The following is a 22,387-nucleotide window of genomic DNA, read 5'->3' on the forward strand; positions in this document are numbered from 1 at the left end:
TATTTCCCACACTCCTCTCTTTCCATATATATTTCCCACACTCCTCTCTTTCCGTATATATTTCCCACACTCCTCTCTTTCCGTATATATTTCCCACACTCCTGTATCGACACGTATACTTCCCACTCTCCTGTTTCTCCATATTTATTTCACACACTCCTTTCTCTCCATATATATTTCCCACACTCCTCTCTTTTCTTATATATTTCCCATACTCCTGTCTCTCTCCATACATATTTCCCACACTCCTCTCTTTCCATATATATTTCCCACACTCCTCTCTTTCCGTATATATTTCCCACACTCCTCTCTTTCCGTATATATTTCCCATACTCCTGTATCTACACGTATACTTCCCACTCTCCTGTTTCTCCATATTTATTTCCCACACTCCTTTCTCTCCATTTATATTTCCCACACTCCTCTCTTTCCATATATATTTCCCACACTCCTTTCTTTCCATATATATTTCCCACACTCCTTTATGTCCACGTATCTTTCCCCACTCCTATGTCTCCATATATATTTCTCACACTCCTTTCTCTCAATATATATTTCCCACACTCCTGTATCTCCACATATCTTTCCCACACTACTGTCTCTCTATATATATTTCCCACATTCCTTTCTCTCTATATATTTCCCACACATCTGTATCTCCACATATTTTTCCCTATGCCTGTCTCTCCATACATATTTCCCATACTCCTGTCTCTATATACATATTTCCCACACTCCTCTCTTTCCATATATATTTCCCACACTCCTTTCTTTCCATATATATTTCCCACACTCCTTTCTTTCCATATATATTTCCCACACTCCTTTCTTTCCATATATATTTCCCATACCCATGTATCTAAACATATGCTTCCCACACTCCTATTTCTCCATATATATTTCTCACACTCCTTTATGTTCACGTATGTTTCCCCACTCCTGTCTCTCGATATATATTTCCCACACTCCTGTATCTCCACATATCTTTCCCAATTCCTGACTCTCTGTATATATTTCCCATACTCCTTTCTCTCCATATATATCTCTTACAATCCTGTCTCTCCATATATATTTCCCATACTCCTTTCTCTACATATATATTTCCCACACTCCTTTCTTTCCATATATATTTCCCACACTCCTTTCTTACCATATATATTTCCCACATTCCTTTCTTTCCTTATATATTTCCCATACTCCTGTATCTACACATATGCTTCCCACACTCCTATTTCTCCATATATATTTCTCACACCCCTTTATGTTCACGTATGTTTCCCCACTCCTGTCTCTCCATATATATTTCCCACACTCCTGTATCTCCACATATCTTTCCCAATTCCTGACTCTCTGTATATATTTCCCATACTCCTTTCTCTCCATATATATCTCTTACAATCCTGTCTCTCCATATATATTTCCCATACTCCTTTCTCTCCATATACATCTCCCACACCCCTGTCTCTCCATATTTATTTCCCACACTCCTGTCTCTACAACTACACCTCTTCCAGTTTTCTCCTGTCTGCTCTTTAGTGCTAGAACAATACATATTGTAGTAGAGCAATACTGTAACTGTCATGTGCCAGTGCAGGACAACTGCAGAATGACTGTTGTAGTGAGGTGAGGGCAGAGAGAAGGTGCTTTGTATGGAAACTTGTGCAGAACACACAAGTGGGGGAGAGTAGAGAAAGGTGCACGTCAGCCACAGTACTGTGTTCTGCTGGAGGTCTGTTCTGGTTTGCTGTCTCTAGTCTGTCTAGCTATGACAAGTTTGTTTATAGTCCAATGTGTCTTTGTGATTTCTGTTTGTACCTTTGGACTTTGTTGCTCACTTCTGTGCCTCAGTCTGTGTGTTTGTCACAAGATGCTGCAGCTCACAGAAAGTCCACCGATTTAAAGAGAGACAGGTTGGCATTGCTGTGGTAATCCTTTCTGCTGTACAGATAGACATATTCACACACTTATATCGTTAAGTCATACGGCACTAAAAAGAGCAGTGATGAGAAGCAAAATACAGTTACTCTAAGCAACCAATCAGATTTCAGTAATCATAATGTCACATGACTGACACAGTGTATGTGAATGAAAGCCTTGTAATGCAAATTAATTCATACTTAGCACTTTACTTCCTTAGTTATTACTAATTAGAATTGATTCTTCATTTTAAAGCTGAACTGAATTCTTTTAAACCACCTTTCTCTTGCTTTCTCTAACTAACTCTAAGAGAGATCCCAGCCCCCCAAAACATCACTTTAGAGTAATGCAACCCCCCAAAGTTCCCGCCAGGACATCCCACTGGGGCTCCTAGCCAGGTTTCCATTGGCTTCTGGAGGTGGGGCTGACGCATCATCGCTGTTACTGCTAGAAGAGGGTGGGGTGCTGATGTCACTCACCCCTCCCTTTGCCACCAAATGGAGGGAAAAGGTAATTGCTACCGCCACTGACACCCCACCCCCACCCTCCAGTATGTAGGGGGCATGGCTATTGTATGACACAGTCGGCTAAACAAGTTGGTTTCAGGAATATGGCTATGGGGGCTATAGCAGTCTACATACCAAAAACACTGTGCACCCAATCATGTGACCCCACGCTCCTGTATCTACACATGAGAACTTTTGTATCAGAATAGGTTTATTTTGCCAAGTACAACAGGGGTTGTATGCGGAATTGGTTTTGGCACTCCAGGGTCGGCAATGGTACAGTAAACATAAAGTTACACAGTAAACACAAAGAGTACAGTGGTACAATAAAAACAGTGGTACAGTAAGCAATAATTCAAGTATACAGTCGATCTAGGAAATTATACAAAGTTATACATAGATAAGAGATACGAAAAGAAAGTCCAAGGAGAGGGACCAGGGGGTAATCTGCTGCCGTCTAGGCACTCAAACAATTTGCAGTGATACTTGAATCAGATGCCCGCAGACTCTCCTTGGGGAGAGAGAGAGAAGAGTGTGTCTCCTTGGGGTTGTGGCGGAATCTGGCCGATTGGTGTTTGGTTGGTGTTCTGGCTGGCTGGTATGGGAGGAGTGTAGATTTAGGATACAGCAGCAGTCTAGTTAGGTTGAGCAGGTGGGATTGGCTACATAAACTGTACTCCTAGACTGTATCAACAATACTAAAGTTGAGCACCTCAGTTTTGCCTCTACACACGAATGTTCTGCTTGTTAGCATATAGCTTTAAATTGATGGTGAAGCAGCAGTCACGTGACCACTCTGCCCATTTCTCCAGGTCCCTGCTCCTGGGAAATGAATCTCCTATAGCTCTAGAAAGGAAGGAAGGACAGGTCCATGCCACTGCATTGGCTGATCAGTAAGAGAGGAAGGGGTCCTGGACATATAAGAAGGGGCTAAAGTAGCCATGATACCACAACTACAACATTGTATTAAATATATAGGAAAGCATTTTTACTTTTTTACATTTTTAAAGTGGCACTCCAACAAAAATATACAGTAAAGTGCAAGTCTTAGGCCTATTGAAACTGATACACAAAACACTGGTACATTTGCCCAGAAAAAGATTAAGATGGAATTAAGCCCTAGGCAAGATAGCAGTTTTTGCCCACGGCTGATGGTCACCTGGCTTTTTTTAGTAAGATTTGGTGGGGCTAGCATCCACCAGGCCCCTATACTCTCTACAGGTCCTAGGCAACTGTCTAGGTTTGCCTTGTAGATGATGTGCAGAGAGATAGCATACATTATGCAATTAGCGCAATGCTCATTACCGGGGTAATGCACAAATTACTATGTGTGTAAAACAGAGGCACCAGTGTAGTATAAAATGTATTAAAAACTGTTTAAAAATGGGAGAGGGGGTTGGACTTACTTCCCCACAGATGACACAATAATACCGTATCAGTAAAGCAGTGCAAGCATTTATTTCATATTCCAATACAATCTACAGCGCTTTTTGCGGGTCTATCACCCACTTCCTCAGGCAAAATACAAAAAAGGAGCAATTGCAGTAGTGTCAGGACATTCAACAGCGCCTCTGGTGCTACTTACAAAAGTTGTGTTGCACTTATTGCTTAACGTGCGCTAATCCTGCTGCCTATACACGCTAAATTTGCCAATGGTTCATGCATTTATGTGAATACAAAGAGAGTGTTTTTTTCCTCTTCTTGTCCCACCTACTGCTGCTGCTGATTCATGTGGACTTGGTCAGAGCAGATGACCTGGATAGGGGGCAATCGGTGCCCTCGCTTTAGACTTGTGAAATAAAAGACTGTGACAACATTTGGATTTTAACTACTTCGGCCTCCTGGACGTACTAGCTACACTAAGGAGGCCATGTGCGCGTCCGCGCGCTCCCACGGCCGATCGCGCGCGTGCACGCGTGCTCCCGGCCCGCGGTTCGTTAGCCAGGCAATCAGAGAATCGGGCTATGGTGCCCGATCACTGATTCCTCTCCCCCGCAGAAAAAGCGACAGCTTCTCTCGCAAGCTTCGCTTTTTCTGGCTGTTGCGTCCCCCATGCGTCATGTAAACAAACTCATGGCCGCCATCTTGTGGCCAAAAAGTAAAACTACAACTAAAAGTAAAAAAAAAAAAAAAAAAAACTCAACACACATTTACATTACAAACTACTGTTTACATCCCTCCCTCCCAAAAATACCCAAACAAAAAAAAAACAAAAACATTACAATAAAAAAAAAAAAAACATGTAAATATTTACCTAAGGGTCTAAACCAGCCTTTCTCAACCTTTCTATCCTGGAGGAACCCTGCAAATAACTTTTGGATCTCAAGGAACCCCTGCAAACAATGTTTTGATCTCGAGGAACCCCTGCATTTATTTTACAGGAGGCGTGGTCTTTAAAAGTATATGTGGCTGTTTATTTCACTACCCCCATTACACGGCCACTCATTATACTGTCTCCTGACCCCCCAAATTAGTGCTTCTTGTTACAGTACTACCTATTATAGTGTGCTCTATATACTTCCCCCACGTCGAGGGAAAATGCCAAGGAACCCCTGCAGAGTACTCAAGGAACCCTGGGGTTCTGTAACGATCGGTGGGTGCAGAGAGTATCTGATTACCGGTGATCTGCAGTATCACCGGAAATACAGATATATACCAGATTATAAGTGATCTGCAGTCTCACCGATAATCCGATATACAAACTAACCTCTGTTCACCTGAGTAGAGTGTAGTGTTTGGTGTAACAGTAACACTTTGAGGACTAGGCCTCAGTGCAGCAAGGAGTACTGCACAGATTCCTTCCGCAGACCTGAGCTCTCCAAGACGGGAGGAGTCAGACTGACAGTAGGAAGGTATATCTGAAAGTGACCCTCAGGAGGGAGGATCGCTAACAGAGCGAGGAACCGCCTCTAACGGTAAGGTCGGTTCTCGAGGTCGGACAAGCCAGGTCGTACACACACAGACAGATAAAGTACAAGATCAGGAGGCAAAGGCGGAGTCAAAGCACAGGCAGGGTTCAGCAACGGGGTATCAGATATATCGGGGTACAAAATCAGGAGGCAGAAGCAGAGTCAAGGAACGAGCCGGGGTTCGGCAACAGAGTATCAGAAATAACGAGGTACAAGATCAGAGTTCAGAAGGGTGGTCAAGGCAGGCAAAAGTCATAACAGATAATCACAATCAAACTAGTACTTTAGCTATCAACAGAATCTAGCTAAGTGTAGGATTACAGCTCCAGCTGGTCCCGGCACACTTACGGATCTGACTACGGATCTGGGTGCTCCCACATGTGTGATCGCACGCCAGACAAAGAGCAAGTGAACAACCAGCAGTATATATACTCTAGGACCTTTCCAGGACCTCCCTAATTGCTGGTCCAATGGGAGCAGTGGAATTTGTCAGCTGACCCAGCTGGTCAGCCGACACCCTTCTAACTGCTATTTAAACTCTGCCTCTGTGCTCGCGCGCGTGTAAGTCTGAATCTTGGTGGACTATCAGTCCCAGCCACACCAGTACTGTCATGCAATGAATCTAATGCGGGGGCCGCCTCTGATGCGGATTCCGCCGTTACCAATGCGGATTCCGCCGCACTGCCCATGTGGCATGCGGTGTTTTTTCCGCGTTGTGACGCCATGCTGGACGCGGAAACAGCCGCCTCACCTCGAGAGACGGCGGCTTTTCCGCGTTTCCTCACAGTACCCCCCTCCCGAGGAGTGGACTCCGGACAACTCCTACCAGGTTTCTCGGGATGTAAGGCGTGAAATTCCCTCCTTAATTCGTCCGCATGCATGCGACTCCCCGGTACCCATTGTCTCTCCTCAATGCCGTACCCTTTCCAATGTACGAGATATTGTACCGAGTTTTGTACAACGCGTGAATCTAAAATCTTTTTTACCTCGTACTCAGGTTGGTCATCCACCAACACAGGAGGAGGAGGAGTGGGACCCACATGGACTGCTGGCTTAAGCAGGGATACGTGGAAGGACCTTACCCCACGCATGCTGGCGGGAAGATCAACAGCGTAAGTGACGTTGTTGATCTTTCTGGCTATCGGGAAAGGCCCGACAAACCTGGGACCCAACTTGTCTGAGAGCTGTTTCAGGGCCAAGTGACGTGTGGATACCCAAACCAAGTCTCCTGGTTGGAATCTCCACTCCAAAGACCGTTTCTTGTCAGCTTGACCCTTCTGACTCAGAAACGCCTTTTCCAAACTGTCTCTCACCGTCCGCCAAATGTCTTTAAAAGACCTTTGCCAAGCCTCCAGAGCTGGAAACGGAGTGGAGGCCACTGGTAACGGTGAAAATTTGGGCAATCTTCCAGACACAACCTGGAACGGAGAAAATCCAGTGGAAGAACTTTTCAAATAGTTTTGTGCAAATTCTGCAAAGGGCAGAAATTTGACCCAGTCATTCTGCGCCTCTGCAACGTAGCATCTCAAAAACTGCTCTAACGACTGGTTGACCCTCTCCGTCTGACCGTTGGTCTGTGGGTGGTAGCCCGATGAAAACGACAGCTTCATGCCCATTTGATGACAGAATGCCCTCCAGAATTTAGATACGAATTGGACTCCCCGATCGGACACTATGTTTTCCGGAATGCCGGGCAACCGGAACACGTGTTTGATAAACAAGTCTGCCAATTCCTGGGCCGAGGGGAGTCCTTTCAAGGGCACAAAATGGGCCATCTTGCTGAAGCGGTCGACTACCACCCAAATGACCGACATGCCCTCTGATCTGGGAAGCTCACCCACAAAATCCATGGACAAGTGGGTCCATGGTTCACTCGGGGTGGGTAAAGGCTGCAACCTCCCTACAGGTGCCAGCCGGGAGGGTTTGCTTTTAGCACATACCGCACAATCCTTAACAAATTCTTTGCAGTCGGCTGCCAGAGACGGCCACCAAGCGCACCTGGCCACAAGATCCTGCGTTCTAGATGCCCCAGGATGTCCCGCATTCTTGTGTGAATGGAATATCTGTAGCACCCGGAGACGGAATGGCAGAGGCACAAATAAAACACCCTCAGGCTTCCCCTCAGGGACATCCTGCTGAAAAGGACTCAAGGTCTCTGTCCAGTCTTCCCAAGTCTCTGTTACGGCCAGCACCAAATTTTGTGGGACAATGGTCTCTGGGGCAGAAGGCTATGCTGTCTCCAACTCAAAGCATCTGGACAGGGCATCTGCCTTAATGTTCTTGCTACCCGGGGTATACGTAATTATGAACCTGAACCTCGAAAAAAACAAAGACCATCGAGCCTGACGGGGACTTAATCTCTTAGCCCCCTCGATGTATTCTAGATTTTTGTGATCCGTGTATACAGTAATTGTATGTTCTGCTCCTTCCAGCCAGTGACGCCACTCCTCAAAGGCAAGTTTAATGGCTAAGAGCTCTCTGTTGCCTATATCGTAGTTTCTCTCTGCCAGAGAGAACCTACGAGAGAAATACGCACAAGGGTGTAGCCTTCCCTGCAAGCCTGACCGCTGAGACAGCACAGCCCCTACCCCAACCTCCGAGGCGTCTACCTCAACAATAAAAGGATAAGAGGTATCTACATGTCTCAGGATGGGTGCGGAACAAAACAAATCTTTTAAAGTGGAGAAAGCACTTAATGCATCAGGAGACCAGTGGGTGGTATCTGCCCCTTTTTTCGTAAGACAGGTGAGGGGTGCGATAACCGTGGAATACCCCTTTATGAACCTTCTATAATAATTCGCAAAGCCTAAAAACCGCTGTAAAGACTTCAACCCAACCGGCTGAGGCCATTCCAAAACAGCGGAGACTTTGGCGGGGTCCATAGACAGGCCCGTGGTGGAAATTATGTACCCCAGAAAGGCGACAGATGTGACTTCAAAAATACACTTCTCAATCTTAGCGTAGAGTGAGTTTTGTCTTAATTTGTTGAGTACAAATTTCACATGCATTCTGTGCTCAGAGAGGTTGTTGGAGAAAACAAGTATATCGTCTAGATAGACCAGCACAAATCTCCCCAACACCTCTCTGAAGACCTCGTTGATGAGTTCCTGGAAAACGGCCGGGGCATTACATAACCCAAAGGGCATCACCAGGAACTCGTAATGCCCGTCTGGCGTGTTAAAGGCCGTTTTCCACTCATCGCCCTTTCTAATGCGCACCAGGTTGTACGCGCCCCGTAAATCCAGCTTTGAGAAGATCTTAGCATCGGTGACCTGCGTAAATAAATCGTCTATCAGGGGTAACGGATAGCGATTCTTTACCGTGATCTTATTTAGTCCCCGGTAATCAATACAGGGCCGCAGGCCCCCGTCTTTCTTTTTAACGAAAAAGAAACCTGCTCCAGCAGGCGATCGGGACGGCCGGATGAAGCCTTTGGCTAAATTGTCACGGATATATTCCTGCATAGCCAATTTCTCTGGCCCAGATAAATTGTACAAATGACCCCAAGGGGGCATACAACCTGAACGTATATCAATGGGGCAATCGAAAGGGCGATGTGGGGGTAACTTGTCTGCAGCCTTGGGACAGAATACATCAGAATATTCCACATATTGCTCAGGTACCCCCTGTACATGAACCCTGGTTTGGCCCAATGTCACCTTCCCTAAACATCGCTGAAAGCAGTGTGCTGACCAAGAAATTAGTTGGCCGGTGGCCCAATCAATGTGTGGAGAATGAAGGTGCAACCATGGCATGCCGAGTATAATGGTGGAGGTTGTCATATGCAACACAAAGAACTGTAACTTTTCCCAGTGCAGTACCCCTATGGTGACCCCCACCTCTGGTGTCTGAGACAGTGGGTGATTCCCTTGCAGAGGAGAGTCATCCACTGCCGTAACCTGGATGGGTGGTTGTACTGGTGTGAGCGGAATACACAATCTCTTAGCAAACTCAAAATCCATAAAATTTGCCGCGGAGCCTGAATCGATAAAGGCTTCCGTGACCTCAGTCTTATCTTCCCACGTAACGGTACAGGGAAGAAGCAATCGTTTTTCTTCTAGGGGTAAAAGTCGGACGCCCAGGGTGTTACCCCCCACCACTCCTAAGCGGTAGCGTTTTCCCGGCTTATTGGGGCAGTTCTGTACTATATGCCCCCCTTCACCGCAGTACAAACACAGCTGTTCGGTCATTCTCCGTCTTCGCTCTACCTGGGTTAATTTTGACCGAGCAATCTGCATCAGCTCGGAAGGAGGCAAGACGGGAGAAGGTGAAATAGTAGGAGGTGGAGTCACTAGGACCGTGGTGTAAGATACCCCTCTGAGACGGGAACTACCCCTGGTCTGTTTTTGGTAGCGCAGCCTGCGGTCGATTCGGATGGCCGCTGAGATGGCCTCATCGACTGTTCTGGGCTCGGGCTGGCTTAACATCAAATCAGAGACCTCATCGGACAGCCCTGACAAGAAATGATCTAATAGGGCATAGGTGTCCCACCTGGCCGTAACTGACCACCTCCTAAACTCGGCCGCGTAATCTTCGACCGGACCTTCGCCTTGACGCAAAAGCTTGAGCTTCCGCTCAGAAGTCGAGGCAAGGTCTGGATCGTCGTAAATTACTGCCATAGCTTTAAAAAATTCCTCTACAGAGGTAAGAGCTTTGTCTCCGGCGAGCAGGCTATACGCCCAAGACTGGGAGTCGTCGGACAACAAAGTTTTAATAAACGTGACCCTCTGGGTCTCAGTACCCGAAGATTGGGGTCTCAACTCAAAATAGGACAACACCCTACTCCTAAAATTCCGGAAGTCAGATCTGTGGCCGGAAAAGCTTTCAGGTACAGGCATACGTATGTCAGAGCTAGGAGAGGATCGCACATGATCCACTGATGTCTGGAGGGTTTGTACAGACCCTGATAGGGCATCAATAAGAGTTATGTGAGTGCCCAGTACTTGATTGATGTTGTCCACCGAAGCGGCAAGTACACCCAGACAATCAGTGTTTGCGTCCATTTTGTATTTTGGTCTGGCGTTCTGTAACGATCGGTGGGTGCAGAGAGTATCTCATTACCGGTGATCTGCAGTATCACCGGAAATACAGATATATACCAGATTATAAGTGATCTGCAGTCTCACCGATAATCCGATATACAAACTAACCTCTGTTCACCTGAGTAGAGTGTAGTGTTTAGTGTAACAGTAACACTTAGAGGACAAGGCCTCAATGCAGCAAGGAGTACTGCACAGATTCCTTCCGCAGACCTGAGCTCTCCAAGACGGGAGGAGTCAGACTGACAGTAGGAAGGTATATCTGAAAGTGACCCTCAGGAGGGAGGATCGCTAACAGAGCGAGGAACCGCCTCTAACGGTAAGGTCGGTTCTCGAGGTCGGACAAGCCAGGTCGTACACACACAGACAGATAAAGTACAAGATCAGGAGGCAAAGGCGGAGTCAAAGCACAGGCAGGGTTCAGCAACGGGGTATCAGATATATCGGGGTACAAAATCAGGAGGCAGAAGCAGAGTCAAGGAACGAGCCGGGGTTCGGCAACAGAGTATCAGAAATAACGAGGTACAAGATCAGAGTTCAGAAGGGTGGTCAAGGCAGGCAAAAGTCATAACAGATAATCACAATCAAACTAGTACTTTAGCTATCAACAGAATCTAGCTAAGTGTAGGATTACAGCTCCAGCTGGTCCCGGCACACTTACGGATCTGACTACGGATCTGGGTGCTCCCACATGTGTGATCGCACGCCAGACAAAGAGCAAGTGAACAACCAGCAGTATATATACTCTAGGACCTTTCCAGGACCTCCCTAATTGCTGGTCCAATGGGAGCAGTGGAATTTGTCAGCTGACCCAGCTGGTCAGCCGACACCCTTCTAACTGCTATTTAAACTCTGCCTCTGTGCTCGCGCGCGTGTAAGTCTGAATCTTGGTGGACTATCAGTCCCAGCCACACCAGTACTGTCATGCAATGAATCTAATGCGGGGGCCGCCTCTGATGCGGATTCCGCCGTTACCAATGCGGATTCCGCCGCACTGCCCATGCGGCATGCAGTGTTTTTTCCGCGTTGTGACGCCATGCTGGACGCGGAAACAGCCGCCTCACCTCGAGAGACGGCGGCTTTTCCGCGTTTCCTCACAGGTTCCAGGGAAGAGAAAGCCTGGTCTAAACTTTTTAAATATCAATGTAAAGATGAAATATTTCTATATTTTTTATTATAAGCTTGTAAATAGTGATAGATGCAAAACGGAAAAAATGCACCTTTATTTCCGAATAAAATATTGTCGCCATACATTGTGATAGGGACATAATTTTAACGGTGTAATAATCGGGACATATGGGCAAATACAATTCATGAGTTTTAATTATGGAGGCATGTATTATTTTAAAACTATAATGGCTGAAAACTGAGAAATAATACATTTTCCGTTTTTTTCTTATTCTTCCTGTTAAAATGCATTTACAGTAAAGTGGCTCTTAGCAAAATGTACCACCCATTAAAGCCTAATTGGTGGTGGAAAAAACAAGATATAGATCAGTTCATTGTGATAAGTAGTGATAAAGTTATAGGCTAATGAATTGGAGGTGAACATTGCTCGGATGCATAAAGTGAAAACGACTGAAGGCTGAACTGGTTAAATTGGCCACAGCTTTTATTCCCATAACCAACAATTTTTTATTTGACAGTAAATCACATACAATTTAAATAAATCAGTTTTCCAAAGTGTTAAAAACATACATTAATAAAGAACACATCGGAGTCCCCTGACAAAGGCCGCCCAATTAAACAAGCCGCCCGCAGCGCAACCCGTACCAGCCACCAGCCACAGTTATAACAGCTCGATGGGTACACACTACTGCCGGCTCAACTTAAACATCCACATGGGCCTTGTCAGGGGCCTCACCACAAGTCATGCTGTGACAATAAAACATGCGATGTGCGTCCTGCTGATGTCAAGTGCTTCAGGGGAGGGTGGGAGGGGTTCCTTCCTTGCTGTATCCCAAGAGGAAGTACAATTTCTTCTCCCTGTCTTTTGTTGTATGGCCAGCTCCCTTGCCCACCCTAAACTCACACCTTGACCTCCACTGCCCTATCTTGTCCTGCAGTGAGGTCACCAGCCCCCAGGCCAGGTCATGCCCCCTCGTCGCCCAGCTCCGCCTTGCTCTGGGGGTTTCTGGAAGTGATCACAAAGCTTGTCCATTGCTAGGATGTGGAGGGGACAGGCTACAACAGCCCATCAGATGCTAGGAACAGCTGTGAAATCAGACCAGGAGACAAAGTATGCAGACAGCACTCCAGTTGCTCTCTTTGGTTGCCGCTGATCTGAGGTCTGACAGGAAGCCAGCAGTGGCAGTACACTGGGAGGCATTGGTGGCGGTACAGCACGGGGGCAGGCATGCACCCCTCTAGATATGCTGCCGAGTAGGAGACTCAGTTTAGTTAACTCGGTACTTACGTATTATGCCGTCCAGGCAGTTACACACTCAGGAAAAGTGTATACAATGTTTTGATCCCTTCAGCATCAGCAAGTGTATACAATGTTTCAATTCCTTCAGCATCAGCAAGTGTATACAATGTTTCAATCCCTATAGCCTAGGTGGCCACTAACGATCCAATTTTTAGCGAAAAATCGTTTGAGCGATCAGAAATTTTGATCGGAAGTGAAATATTGTAATACATCGTTCACTACACCATCAACGGACCAATCTTTGCTTCCTCTCTATCACAACCAACAGGAAAATCCAAATTTTGGTTAGACGAAAATTCATTCGGACGACATTTTTTTCACTCGTTCATAATCGATTGTGTCCACCAACGGAGATTATTGTGTTGTGTATCTTATTGCTATTACCTGTATTGTTGTATCTATTGTCTATTACCTGTACTGTATTGTGCTGTCACCCGTTATCATTGTCTGTAATCCTATTTATTGTACAGCGCTGCGTAATATGTTGGCGCAATATAAATCTAATAAATAATAATAAATAATAACCAATCCAATCAGAATTTCTGATTGCTCAAACGATTTTTTGCTAGAAATTGGACCTTTAGTGGCCACCTTAGTGTCTCAGATTACATCCTAGAATCTCTTTCAGTGGAGGTGCTGTGGCTGTGCAGAGTGAACACATTTATTTACATAATAATTTACAGTACATAACTAAAAACAAACGATTTTTTAAAATAAAATTAGTAACCCTTAACCTGACCCCTTAACCCCCTAACCCTAATAATTCACCTTCCCCCTTCTTAACTCCTAACCTTAACCCTAACCCTTAACTTCCCCTTAACCTCCCCCCTTCCCCTCCTTAACACTTAACCTTAACTTTTAACCTCCCCCTTCCTTAACCCTAACCCTTCACCTCCCCCTTATCTCCTAACCTTAACCCTACACCTCCTTAACTCTTAACCCTCCCTTCTTTAATCCCTAACCTTAACCCTTCACCTGCCCCCTCAACTCCTAACCTTAACCCAGCCTTAGCCCCTAACCTTAACCCTAACCTTCACCTCCCCACTCAACTCCTAACCTTAACCTCCCCTTTTTTAACCCTAACCCTTGACCTTTCACCCTACTACTACTGCTCCCAACGGATTCCTCGGTGTATAGTCACTTACCACGTAAAACCTGCATAAGGCCTCTTGCACACTGCACGCGATTCCGATTCAGATTCCGCTTTTTAATCAGTTTTTACCTCCAATTCAGATTCAGATTTGCAGTGTGCAAGGAGCAAACTGCAAATCTGAATCTGAATCGGAAGTAAAAACAGAAAAAGCGGAATCTGAATCTGAATTGCTTGCAGTGTGCAAGAGGCCTAACACTAGCAGTCTTTATAATATGAAAGTTAGGCATATAAATACTAAAGCCTTTGGGTTTTTACATTTACATATAACCCTTATGCTGGGAATACATGGTTCATTCTGGCGCTCGATTCTCCTCTCAATCGTTTTTGCCACTCAATTCTGCAGTCGATTCTCTTATCTTCTGCTCATTTTTCTTATCTTTTTCCATTCAATTCTATCAGAAATCGAGCGGCGAAAGGATCGAAAGGGAGATCAGACATGTCGGAAACTATATCTATCGGACCATCTAATCACCTCAAAATCGAACCGTGTATTCCCAGCATAAGGCCTCCAGTAGTGCCGCAGTTTCCAGGGTGGTCCAGGATTCCACTGTTGATCATTCTATAGTCTACTCTATATCATAGCAGCACTGACATACTACACATACAGTACTACACTTGTTTTTGTCCAGCAGTTTAGGAGTGAAAACCGCTTGGCTGCTAGCAAACCACTCCTATTATAATCAACAGTTATGATTAGCTCCGGAATTAAGCTACATACACACCCTCAACGTTTGAAAAGTCAATGACAGATATCGCCATATCGGACAACAATTGTTGTAAAAAATGTAGCCAAATGACAATGAGGGACCAATATCAGGTATTCTGCCTGATCCAACTGGTCCCAGGATTAATTCAGACGCTTATTGGTTAGATATCGTGCAGTCAGCTAGGTGTGTACGAGGTCGTTCACACTTTAGCGCATGTGTGCATATGTCATGTGATATGTTACTTTCGCTTGCGCACACATTATTCCTACAATATAGTAGGTTGGAAAATCGTCGTGTATGGAAATAATCATTTAAAAGACTTGCCGTTACTTTTTGCTGGGTAATGTCGTTGAAGCGTCGTCATTGGGTTTTTATGTGCCGACTTTTATCTCGCGTTTGTACAGATCTTTACAGAACAGTTCCCGGTACAAAGTCTCCATCTGTTCTTGGCAGGGAGTTAAAGATTTAACCACCTCCCTTCCTTGTGTCTGCCTGGCAACCGCTTATCAAAATTCTTGGAAACCAATCCATGTATTCTGATAAGCAGTTGCTAAACCTTCGCCAAGTACTCTAAATTTGCCTGATCACAAAATCCCTGCATGCTGCATTTTATATGCGTTTCTCCCTGTGTTCCTAGAATCCAGTAAAAATCACAAACCGCAACCGCAGAAAAATTGCAACAAAATCATATTGTAAAAATCGCAAAGAAAACGCTTTGCGATTGTGTTGTGCAATGTGATGCCAATTATTATCAGATTGCAAAATGGTAAATATTCACTTGGAACCATGTGAGGAAGTTCCTATTAGTGAACCATGTGAGGAAGTTCCTATTAGTGAACCATGTGAGGAAGTTCCTATTAGTGAACCATGTGAGGAAGTTCCTATTAGTGAACCATGTGAGGAAGTTCCTATTAGTGAACCATGTGAGGAAGTTCCTATTAGTGAACCATGTGAGGAAGTTCCTATTAGTGAACCATGTGAGGAAGTTCCTATTAGTGAACCATGTGAGGAAGTTCCTATTAGTGAACCATGTGAGGAAGTTCCTATTAGTGCACTACATTTGTGCAGCAATATTTCCCAATCGCAATCGTTGTGCCTGCTACATTTTTTGTGCACTTGAGCTCCTATACAAAGTACCGTATTCCTGTTTGCAGAAATCAATTGCGCCGATACACATTTTTTTTTTGCAAATATTTTCCCACCCAGTTTTTTTCTCTCATCAGAAAATGCAAACGCTCCGCAATGACTCCATACAACTGTTGAATTATTGCGATATTGGAAATAGACAAGACAGATAACAATTATATTGCGCTTTACTCCTGGTGCACTCAAAACGCCAGAGCTGCAGCCACTAGGGCGCGCTATATAGGCAGTAGCAGTGTAAAGGAGTCTTGTCCAAGGACTCCTTACTGAATAGGTGCTGGCTTACTGAACAGGAAGGGCCGAGCTTTAACCCTGATCTCCTGTGTCAGAGGAAGAGCCATTGGCCATTATAGAGCTGTTTTCCTTACTGGAAAACAGCTCTGAGGCCTCATTCACACGCGTTTTTGTGCACTTCCCCCCCCTCCTGGCACTCCACTGCGATCTGCGTTTCTGGTAAAAGCGCTTTACTAAGCGATTTTCCAGAGCGGTTTTGTAATTCACTCCCTGACGCAAGCCAGGAGGTGAACTCTTTGACCCGGACAAGAATAAATACAATGTATTTATTCTTAAAAACGAGAACGCAATCGCTGCACAAAGCGATTTTGTGAGCATTTTGTATTTTTCCTATACCTTCCATTGAGGCAAAATCGCCCCAAAAATGGTACAGTCACCGCTTTGCTGCACGCACAGCGTACCAACCGCGCTGATATGAACCTCCTTATAGAGATGCATTGCACAAGCGTTTTGTGGGCGATTTTAAAAATCACCTGCGCTTGAAAAAAGGCTGAAAATGCCCCTATTGTGAATGAGCCCTGACTGTCTACCTTATCCTGTGACTCTAATCATTCCAAACTACACAGTTCACAGCCAGCAAACTGACCTGATTTCCCATTCTCCAGTGCAGCGCTGCAAATATACACCGGTCAGGGCATTCTGCCTGGACTCTATAATATGCAGATCACCGGAGAACCGTCTCTGTGGCATCGTCTCCTGTAAGAAGGCTCGCTATGTTATAAAAGGCATCAAGAAATCCTGAATAGTTCACTACGGGCTTGATTCACTAACCGGCGCTATGCTGGTTAGTGTGCCTTATCACTTAGTGGGCACAAACTAAGGCGCTTACCTTATCTGAGGTTAGTGTGCCTTATCTGAGGTTAGTGTGCCTTATCTGCAGTGTGCGATGTAGCTTTGTGCATCTTTTAGTGTGCACAAAGCTATTTAGTGTGCAAAAAGCTACTTAAGGCACACTAACTCAGATAAGGCACACTAACTCAGATAAGGCACACTAACTCAGATAAGGCACACTAACTCAGATAAGGCACACTAACTTCAGACAAGGCACACTAACCGGCTTAGCACCGGAAAACTCTTTTTTACTCCGGCGCTAACACTTAGCGCCGGTTAGTGAATCAAGCCCTACATGGCATAAAAGCCAATAACTATAACTTCAAAAATTGTCAATAAGAATCACTTATATACGTAACCTACAATGTATATAACACAGAATTTAAAAACATTAAAAAGGAAGGGAGGGGTTAAGGATCCCCGTGCCAGGGTACCATTCCCCTAATACCTGTTATCAATGTACAAAAATACCATGAAACTCCAGCCAGTCCCTATAAGAATAGACAAGGTGCTAATCAAGGTGCGACATAAAAATGTCAGTAACCATATCAACAAGCATCATGTAAAGTGCTAATAGGGCCACACATAAATAACATAGGGCAGGGGGCATACTGAGAACAGGACCAGATTAAATGTCAAGAAATGCACAAATTAGCAACATAATATCAGACCTCAGGCAAACCCGCTAGTGGTGGATTTACTAAAAACACAGGATAATATAGCCAGCAGTTCTGGACTGTTTTTAAAGGTGGTATGCTCTGCAGCCCTCAACCGAGTCATAGCATAACATAGGGGTGCAGAAAGGGGTGTGACTTGGCGGTACACACATAAGTAAAGGCTTTTTTACAATAAGTGGAAGCTTATCCCCGCACTTTGATTGGCCCAATAGGCTGCCTGTCACTTGACAGGAAACTTGACAGGCAGCCTATTGGGCCAATCAAAGTGCGGGGATAATATCCATTAAAGTGATTGGACCCGCAGGGGTTTAGGGCAGGATGAGTGGAGCTCTCGTCATTGCCAATTAGCAGGCATAAGTTTGTAGCGCTCGCTATGCTACTCTGATAAGGCATGTTAACTCGGATAACCTATGCTAACTCTGATAAGGTGTGCTAACTCTGATAAGGTATGCTAACTCGGATAAGGCATGTTAACTCGGATAAGGCACGCTATTTGTTATAGTGAATCGACCCCTTAAAGTGTACCAGAGCCAAAGCTGGGGTCAAAAAAGAAATACTTACCTAAGAAGAGGGAAACCTCTGGATCCAGCAGAGGCTTCGCACGGCGTCCTCTGGTCCCCGGTTACCACTCACGAACACCTCAATGATCTCTGACAAGGGCTTCTGAAATCTGCTCCTCTTCAAGCACAAGCGCAGCAGTTCTGCACCTGCATAAGTACAACCGCACCTGCGTAGTAAGCCGGAGCTCCAGGCTAATGCGCAGGCGCAGATGTGCTTGTGCGGGTGCAGCACGGCCGGCCTTGTGCCAGAAGAGGAGCGCGACCCGATGTTAAGGTGGGTCCCAGCAAGCGGCAACAGAAGTGAGAAGGGCCTGGGAAGTCTCTATAGGTTCCAGAGCTTTGCTTTTTGACCCAAGCTTTGGCTCAGGTTCACTTTAAGGACTCATTCACACTACACAACGCATGCACTAACACGATTTCGTGCATGCTTTCCCAACGCACACCATGAGCCTGATTCACTAACCGGCGCTAAGTCGGTTAGTGAGCCTTAACACTTTGTGGGTCCAAACCAGGGTGTTAGGTTGTTTGCAGCCACACATTGCGCACAGCACACCATTATCGGCGCACCGCGCTGCACGCAAAGTGCGCGGTGCGACGATAACGTTGCATGCGGTGCGCCGAAAACGGGGCATATGGTGGCCGTTTAACGGCGCACCATTGCGGCCGACGATGCGACCTTTAGGGCGCACTGTTGCAACGTTAAAGGGGCACTAGATGCCCCATTTTCGTCACACCGCATGCAACATTATCGGCTCACCGCGCTACATTATTGGTGCAACGCGGTTCGTGCGCGGTGCGACGTTTTCAGCGCCATGTAGCTTTGCGCGACTATTAGTGCGCGCAAAACTACTTTTCGGGCACTAAGTGACTTTTCAGTCCGGCGCTAACACTTAGCGCCAGTTAGTGAATCAAGCCCCATGTGTGTTGTGTTGCGTTAGAGCTCAGACGTCGGTGGCCAACAACACAATAGAGCCAGCCGGAAAAACTCGTGCGTCATGTTATAAATTGCTCTGGAATGTGTTATAGCGCACAGAACAGCTGTACTTTGAACGGTAACATAAAAGTCTATGTGAACTTTCAGCAAGGTCTAGAGTAAATTTATTCTTAATAATAATTGTGCTGATATGCAGAGTTCAACCAAACTCCGTTGCCCAGTTTAATCACCCTACGCACCATAGCTGCAAATTTATGTTGTGATCTATGGCGGAGCCGGATTTAGCCAACGGGCTGTGTGCCCAAACTGACTGATTTTATGACATGATTTGTGCCGCATGCATTGAGCATGAGGCGGGAGCCTGCAGCTCAGAGCTTCTGATACATCAAATGCATAAAGCCTTATGTAAAGCCCTGTCCCTAGCTGCCAATCGGACTGCTTTATTTGAAATCTGAAACCTGATTGGTTGCCACAGGGGATAGCCCCACCCCTTTTGAGTGCTTATCCAAGTTTCATAAACCAGTCCCTGTGTCTCATCAAGAGTATCTAAATTCCTAGCAACACCGAAATATAATAGGATGGAAACACAGATGTTACCCTTGCTGACTTGTTTTTAAAGTTGTAGACTCGGTGCTGTCATCCTTTCTGCTTAGTGATTCATTGATCAGAGACAGGAAGTTATCGCCATGAAGTCTGTATGTTCTCTGTGGGTTTGTGGGGGTTAAGGTGTACCTGAACTCTTACACAGGACAGAAGGAAAACATAGAGGAATGCACCCTGTATGTATTTAGAGAGTTTTACCTGTCTAATTCCCCCTCATCTGTGACTAATCACAACTGTAATTTGATCTCTCGGTTGCCTGCCTCGGCAGATCAGCTAGTTTGTAAACACGGGCTGTTAACCCTATGTCTGCTTCCATGAAAGCAGGAAGTAGACACACTGCAGGATTTGTATCAGCTGCAACAAAGAAATGTTTTTTTCTTTAAAGATCATTATGCTATTGCTTATCTTTTTAGAGGAAGTTCTAAGTTCAGGTCCGCTTTAACTCCAAGAGCTCTGGTTTCCACCCACTTCCCAAAAATATGGCAGCACAGTTTGATCCATACTAATAATAAAATACTTTTTAAATAGTTTTATTAATAATGTAGATTTTAGACAATACAAAGGTAATCTCTAAACAGAGAGTGATGAGTCTTTAGAAACAAGTCAGAATGACTATTACCTGTCAGACCCGATACATTTTCAGATATAGTCCTTTATATCGTAGAAAGGCTTATTTTTACAGCAGAAAGTTCTGAATAAGAATGATACCCAGTGTTTGGGTAATCCGATCCACTGGACAAGCAAGGTTTGGATACCTTACAACATATTTCTTCTCCAGACTCCATCCTGTACACACCCCTGTCTATCGAGCTGGCCAACAAATGGCAGCAATGTATGAAAGCATTATGAGGTCAATTTAGGGCAGGGAAAGCTAATATTGGGAAAGCTAGAAAAATACTTTTCCTGATACTCAAATGTGTAATCTATGCTGTTTTGGGTGGGTTATTCTACTTACCACCTTGGTTTCCTGCAATGCACAATCCTGCTGCATATGCCTAGTCCTAACCTACCAGCCTAAAATAATCCCTTTCTAAACGCCCAAACCACTCAGACACAAATCCGGCATGTGTACAGGTGCACTCCTAATGGGTGTAAAAATCAAGCACGCCACATCTTTAATGGCCTGTAACCCCCAAGCACATTGTCACTCTCCTTATCCCGGCCACCAGAAGCTATTCCTTCCTGAGCCACAGCATCGTCCCCAACGTAGTGTGCTATAACAGAATGACATGTCTTTACAGTGTCTATTCCCTGTAGGGCAACACAAATGGTACATGTGTTATCCCCCCCCCCCATACTTATGGCGAATCATAACTTTCCTAACACTTAGCCTCCCTGAGTAGTATGATTTGCTTCCTCATGCTTAGCCCTGACTTCCCTTACTAAGTAATATTCACCTTTTGTCCTCTTTAGCAGAATTACTCCCATAGCATCAATACCTGACACATGCTTCTGGTTATCCAGTAGCCAACACTCTACCCTTATATTCTAGCCTGACATTTTGCCTATAGAATAGCCATAACCAAGGTTTAACAGGTGCTTTCATAAACTGATTTGAATACGTAGTAGTATTCTTACTCAGAACTTTCTTCAATTATTTTTGTTATTGCTTTAAGATTTCACCAACTTATTTTTTATTTTATTTTACAATTTCCACTTACAGAGTTCATAGGCAGTAACTGTTACTATAGATAGTGTGCTAAAAAGAACACAATAAAAACAAAACAGTGTGCCTGACATAAATAAAATATTGCTTGGAGTGCAAAAGAAGCTGTGAAATGGTGAATGGGATTGAACTGTAGAGATTATGCACACCTTTGCCTGAACAGCAGGATTTTAGGTCCTTTCTTATGCAATGGTTGATTTTGGTTGGCAGACATCCCTTCCCTTTTCTCCACCCCTCCCCTCCTCCATTAGCTCACAGGGAGCACATAGATCTTACTAACGCCCCCCATGCTGTTTGCACGCAGTCATTGCATCCAGCAGATTCTTGAAGCAGTCCTCCACTGCCACCAAATGGGGGTTGTCCACAGGGACCTCAAGGTGAGTTTTGTATCCCAGCCACAATCACCCTTTTTATCATGTGCATGTCAGGCTGGACATCCCCCATCTCTCCACCCTGTGCAAGCCTACCCTGAGTTGGTCCCCTGCATGCTGGTGGCGAGTGTCTCTGGCTTTCTTTGTGGATGGTGGAACAGTTGTTGTTATCCTAGCATGTGACAATCTGGGCTGGGAAAGCTGCCTAATATGGGGATGCATGGCATGTTGAGGGGGATGATCTTTATATGATGTTATTGTTTTGTGATTTACTGCCCAAGATATGTACATAGACACTTATGTGTACTCCATGGTTCAGTGAATAATCTGTATTCACACCTCCATTTTCCCAGAGTTCTACATCCCTTCAGAACCCCCCTTGCTCAGCAACAGTATGCTCTCCATCTCTCTAAAACTACCTGTCCAGCATCATCTGCCTCACCAGCTTGTCGCTGAAGTATTATAGAGGCACCAATCAGAGGCAGTCCTCTGAGACTTTGGATAGAAGACCGTATTAACCACTAGCGTTCTCCCCAGAACTTTTTTCCAGCCGGGTGGCATGAAAAAGTAGCCGGGTGGGGTGCAACGGCAGAATGCAGGACCAGCGCTTCTCTGCGCAACTCTGCTTTCAGCATAGGAGGAGGATGAG

The 22,387-nt window shown here is 45.2% G+C and overlaps 1 protein-coding gene across 11 annotated transcripts in view; it reads left to right on the forward strand.

Moving 5' to 3' along the window:
* The window catches only part of CAMK2B (calcium/calmodulin dependent protein kinase II beta), a 267,591-nt gene that overhangs the window by 157,953 nt on the left and 87,251 nt on the right, over nt 1-22,387 (forward strand). For all 11 annotated transcript variants that reach the window (XM_068274780.1, XM_068274781.1, XM_068274782.1 and 8 more), the window contains exon 6: nt 21,672-21,744. In XM_068274780.1, coding sequence (XP_068130881.1) covers nt 21,672-21,744 — 73 coding nt within the window. The remainder of the gene's footprint in view (nt 1-21,671; nt 21,745-22,387) is intronic.

The sequence above is a fragment of the Hyperolius riggenbachi genome, chromosome 3 (assembly GCF_040937935.1).
Source record: "Hyperolius riggenbachi isolate aHypRig1 chromosome 3, aHypRig1.pri, whole genome shotgun sequence".
Taxonomy (NCBI): Eukaryota; Metazoa; Chordata; class Amphibia; order Anura; family Hyperoliidae; genus Hyperolius; species Hyperolius riggenbachi.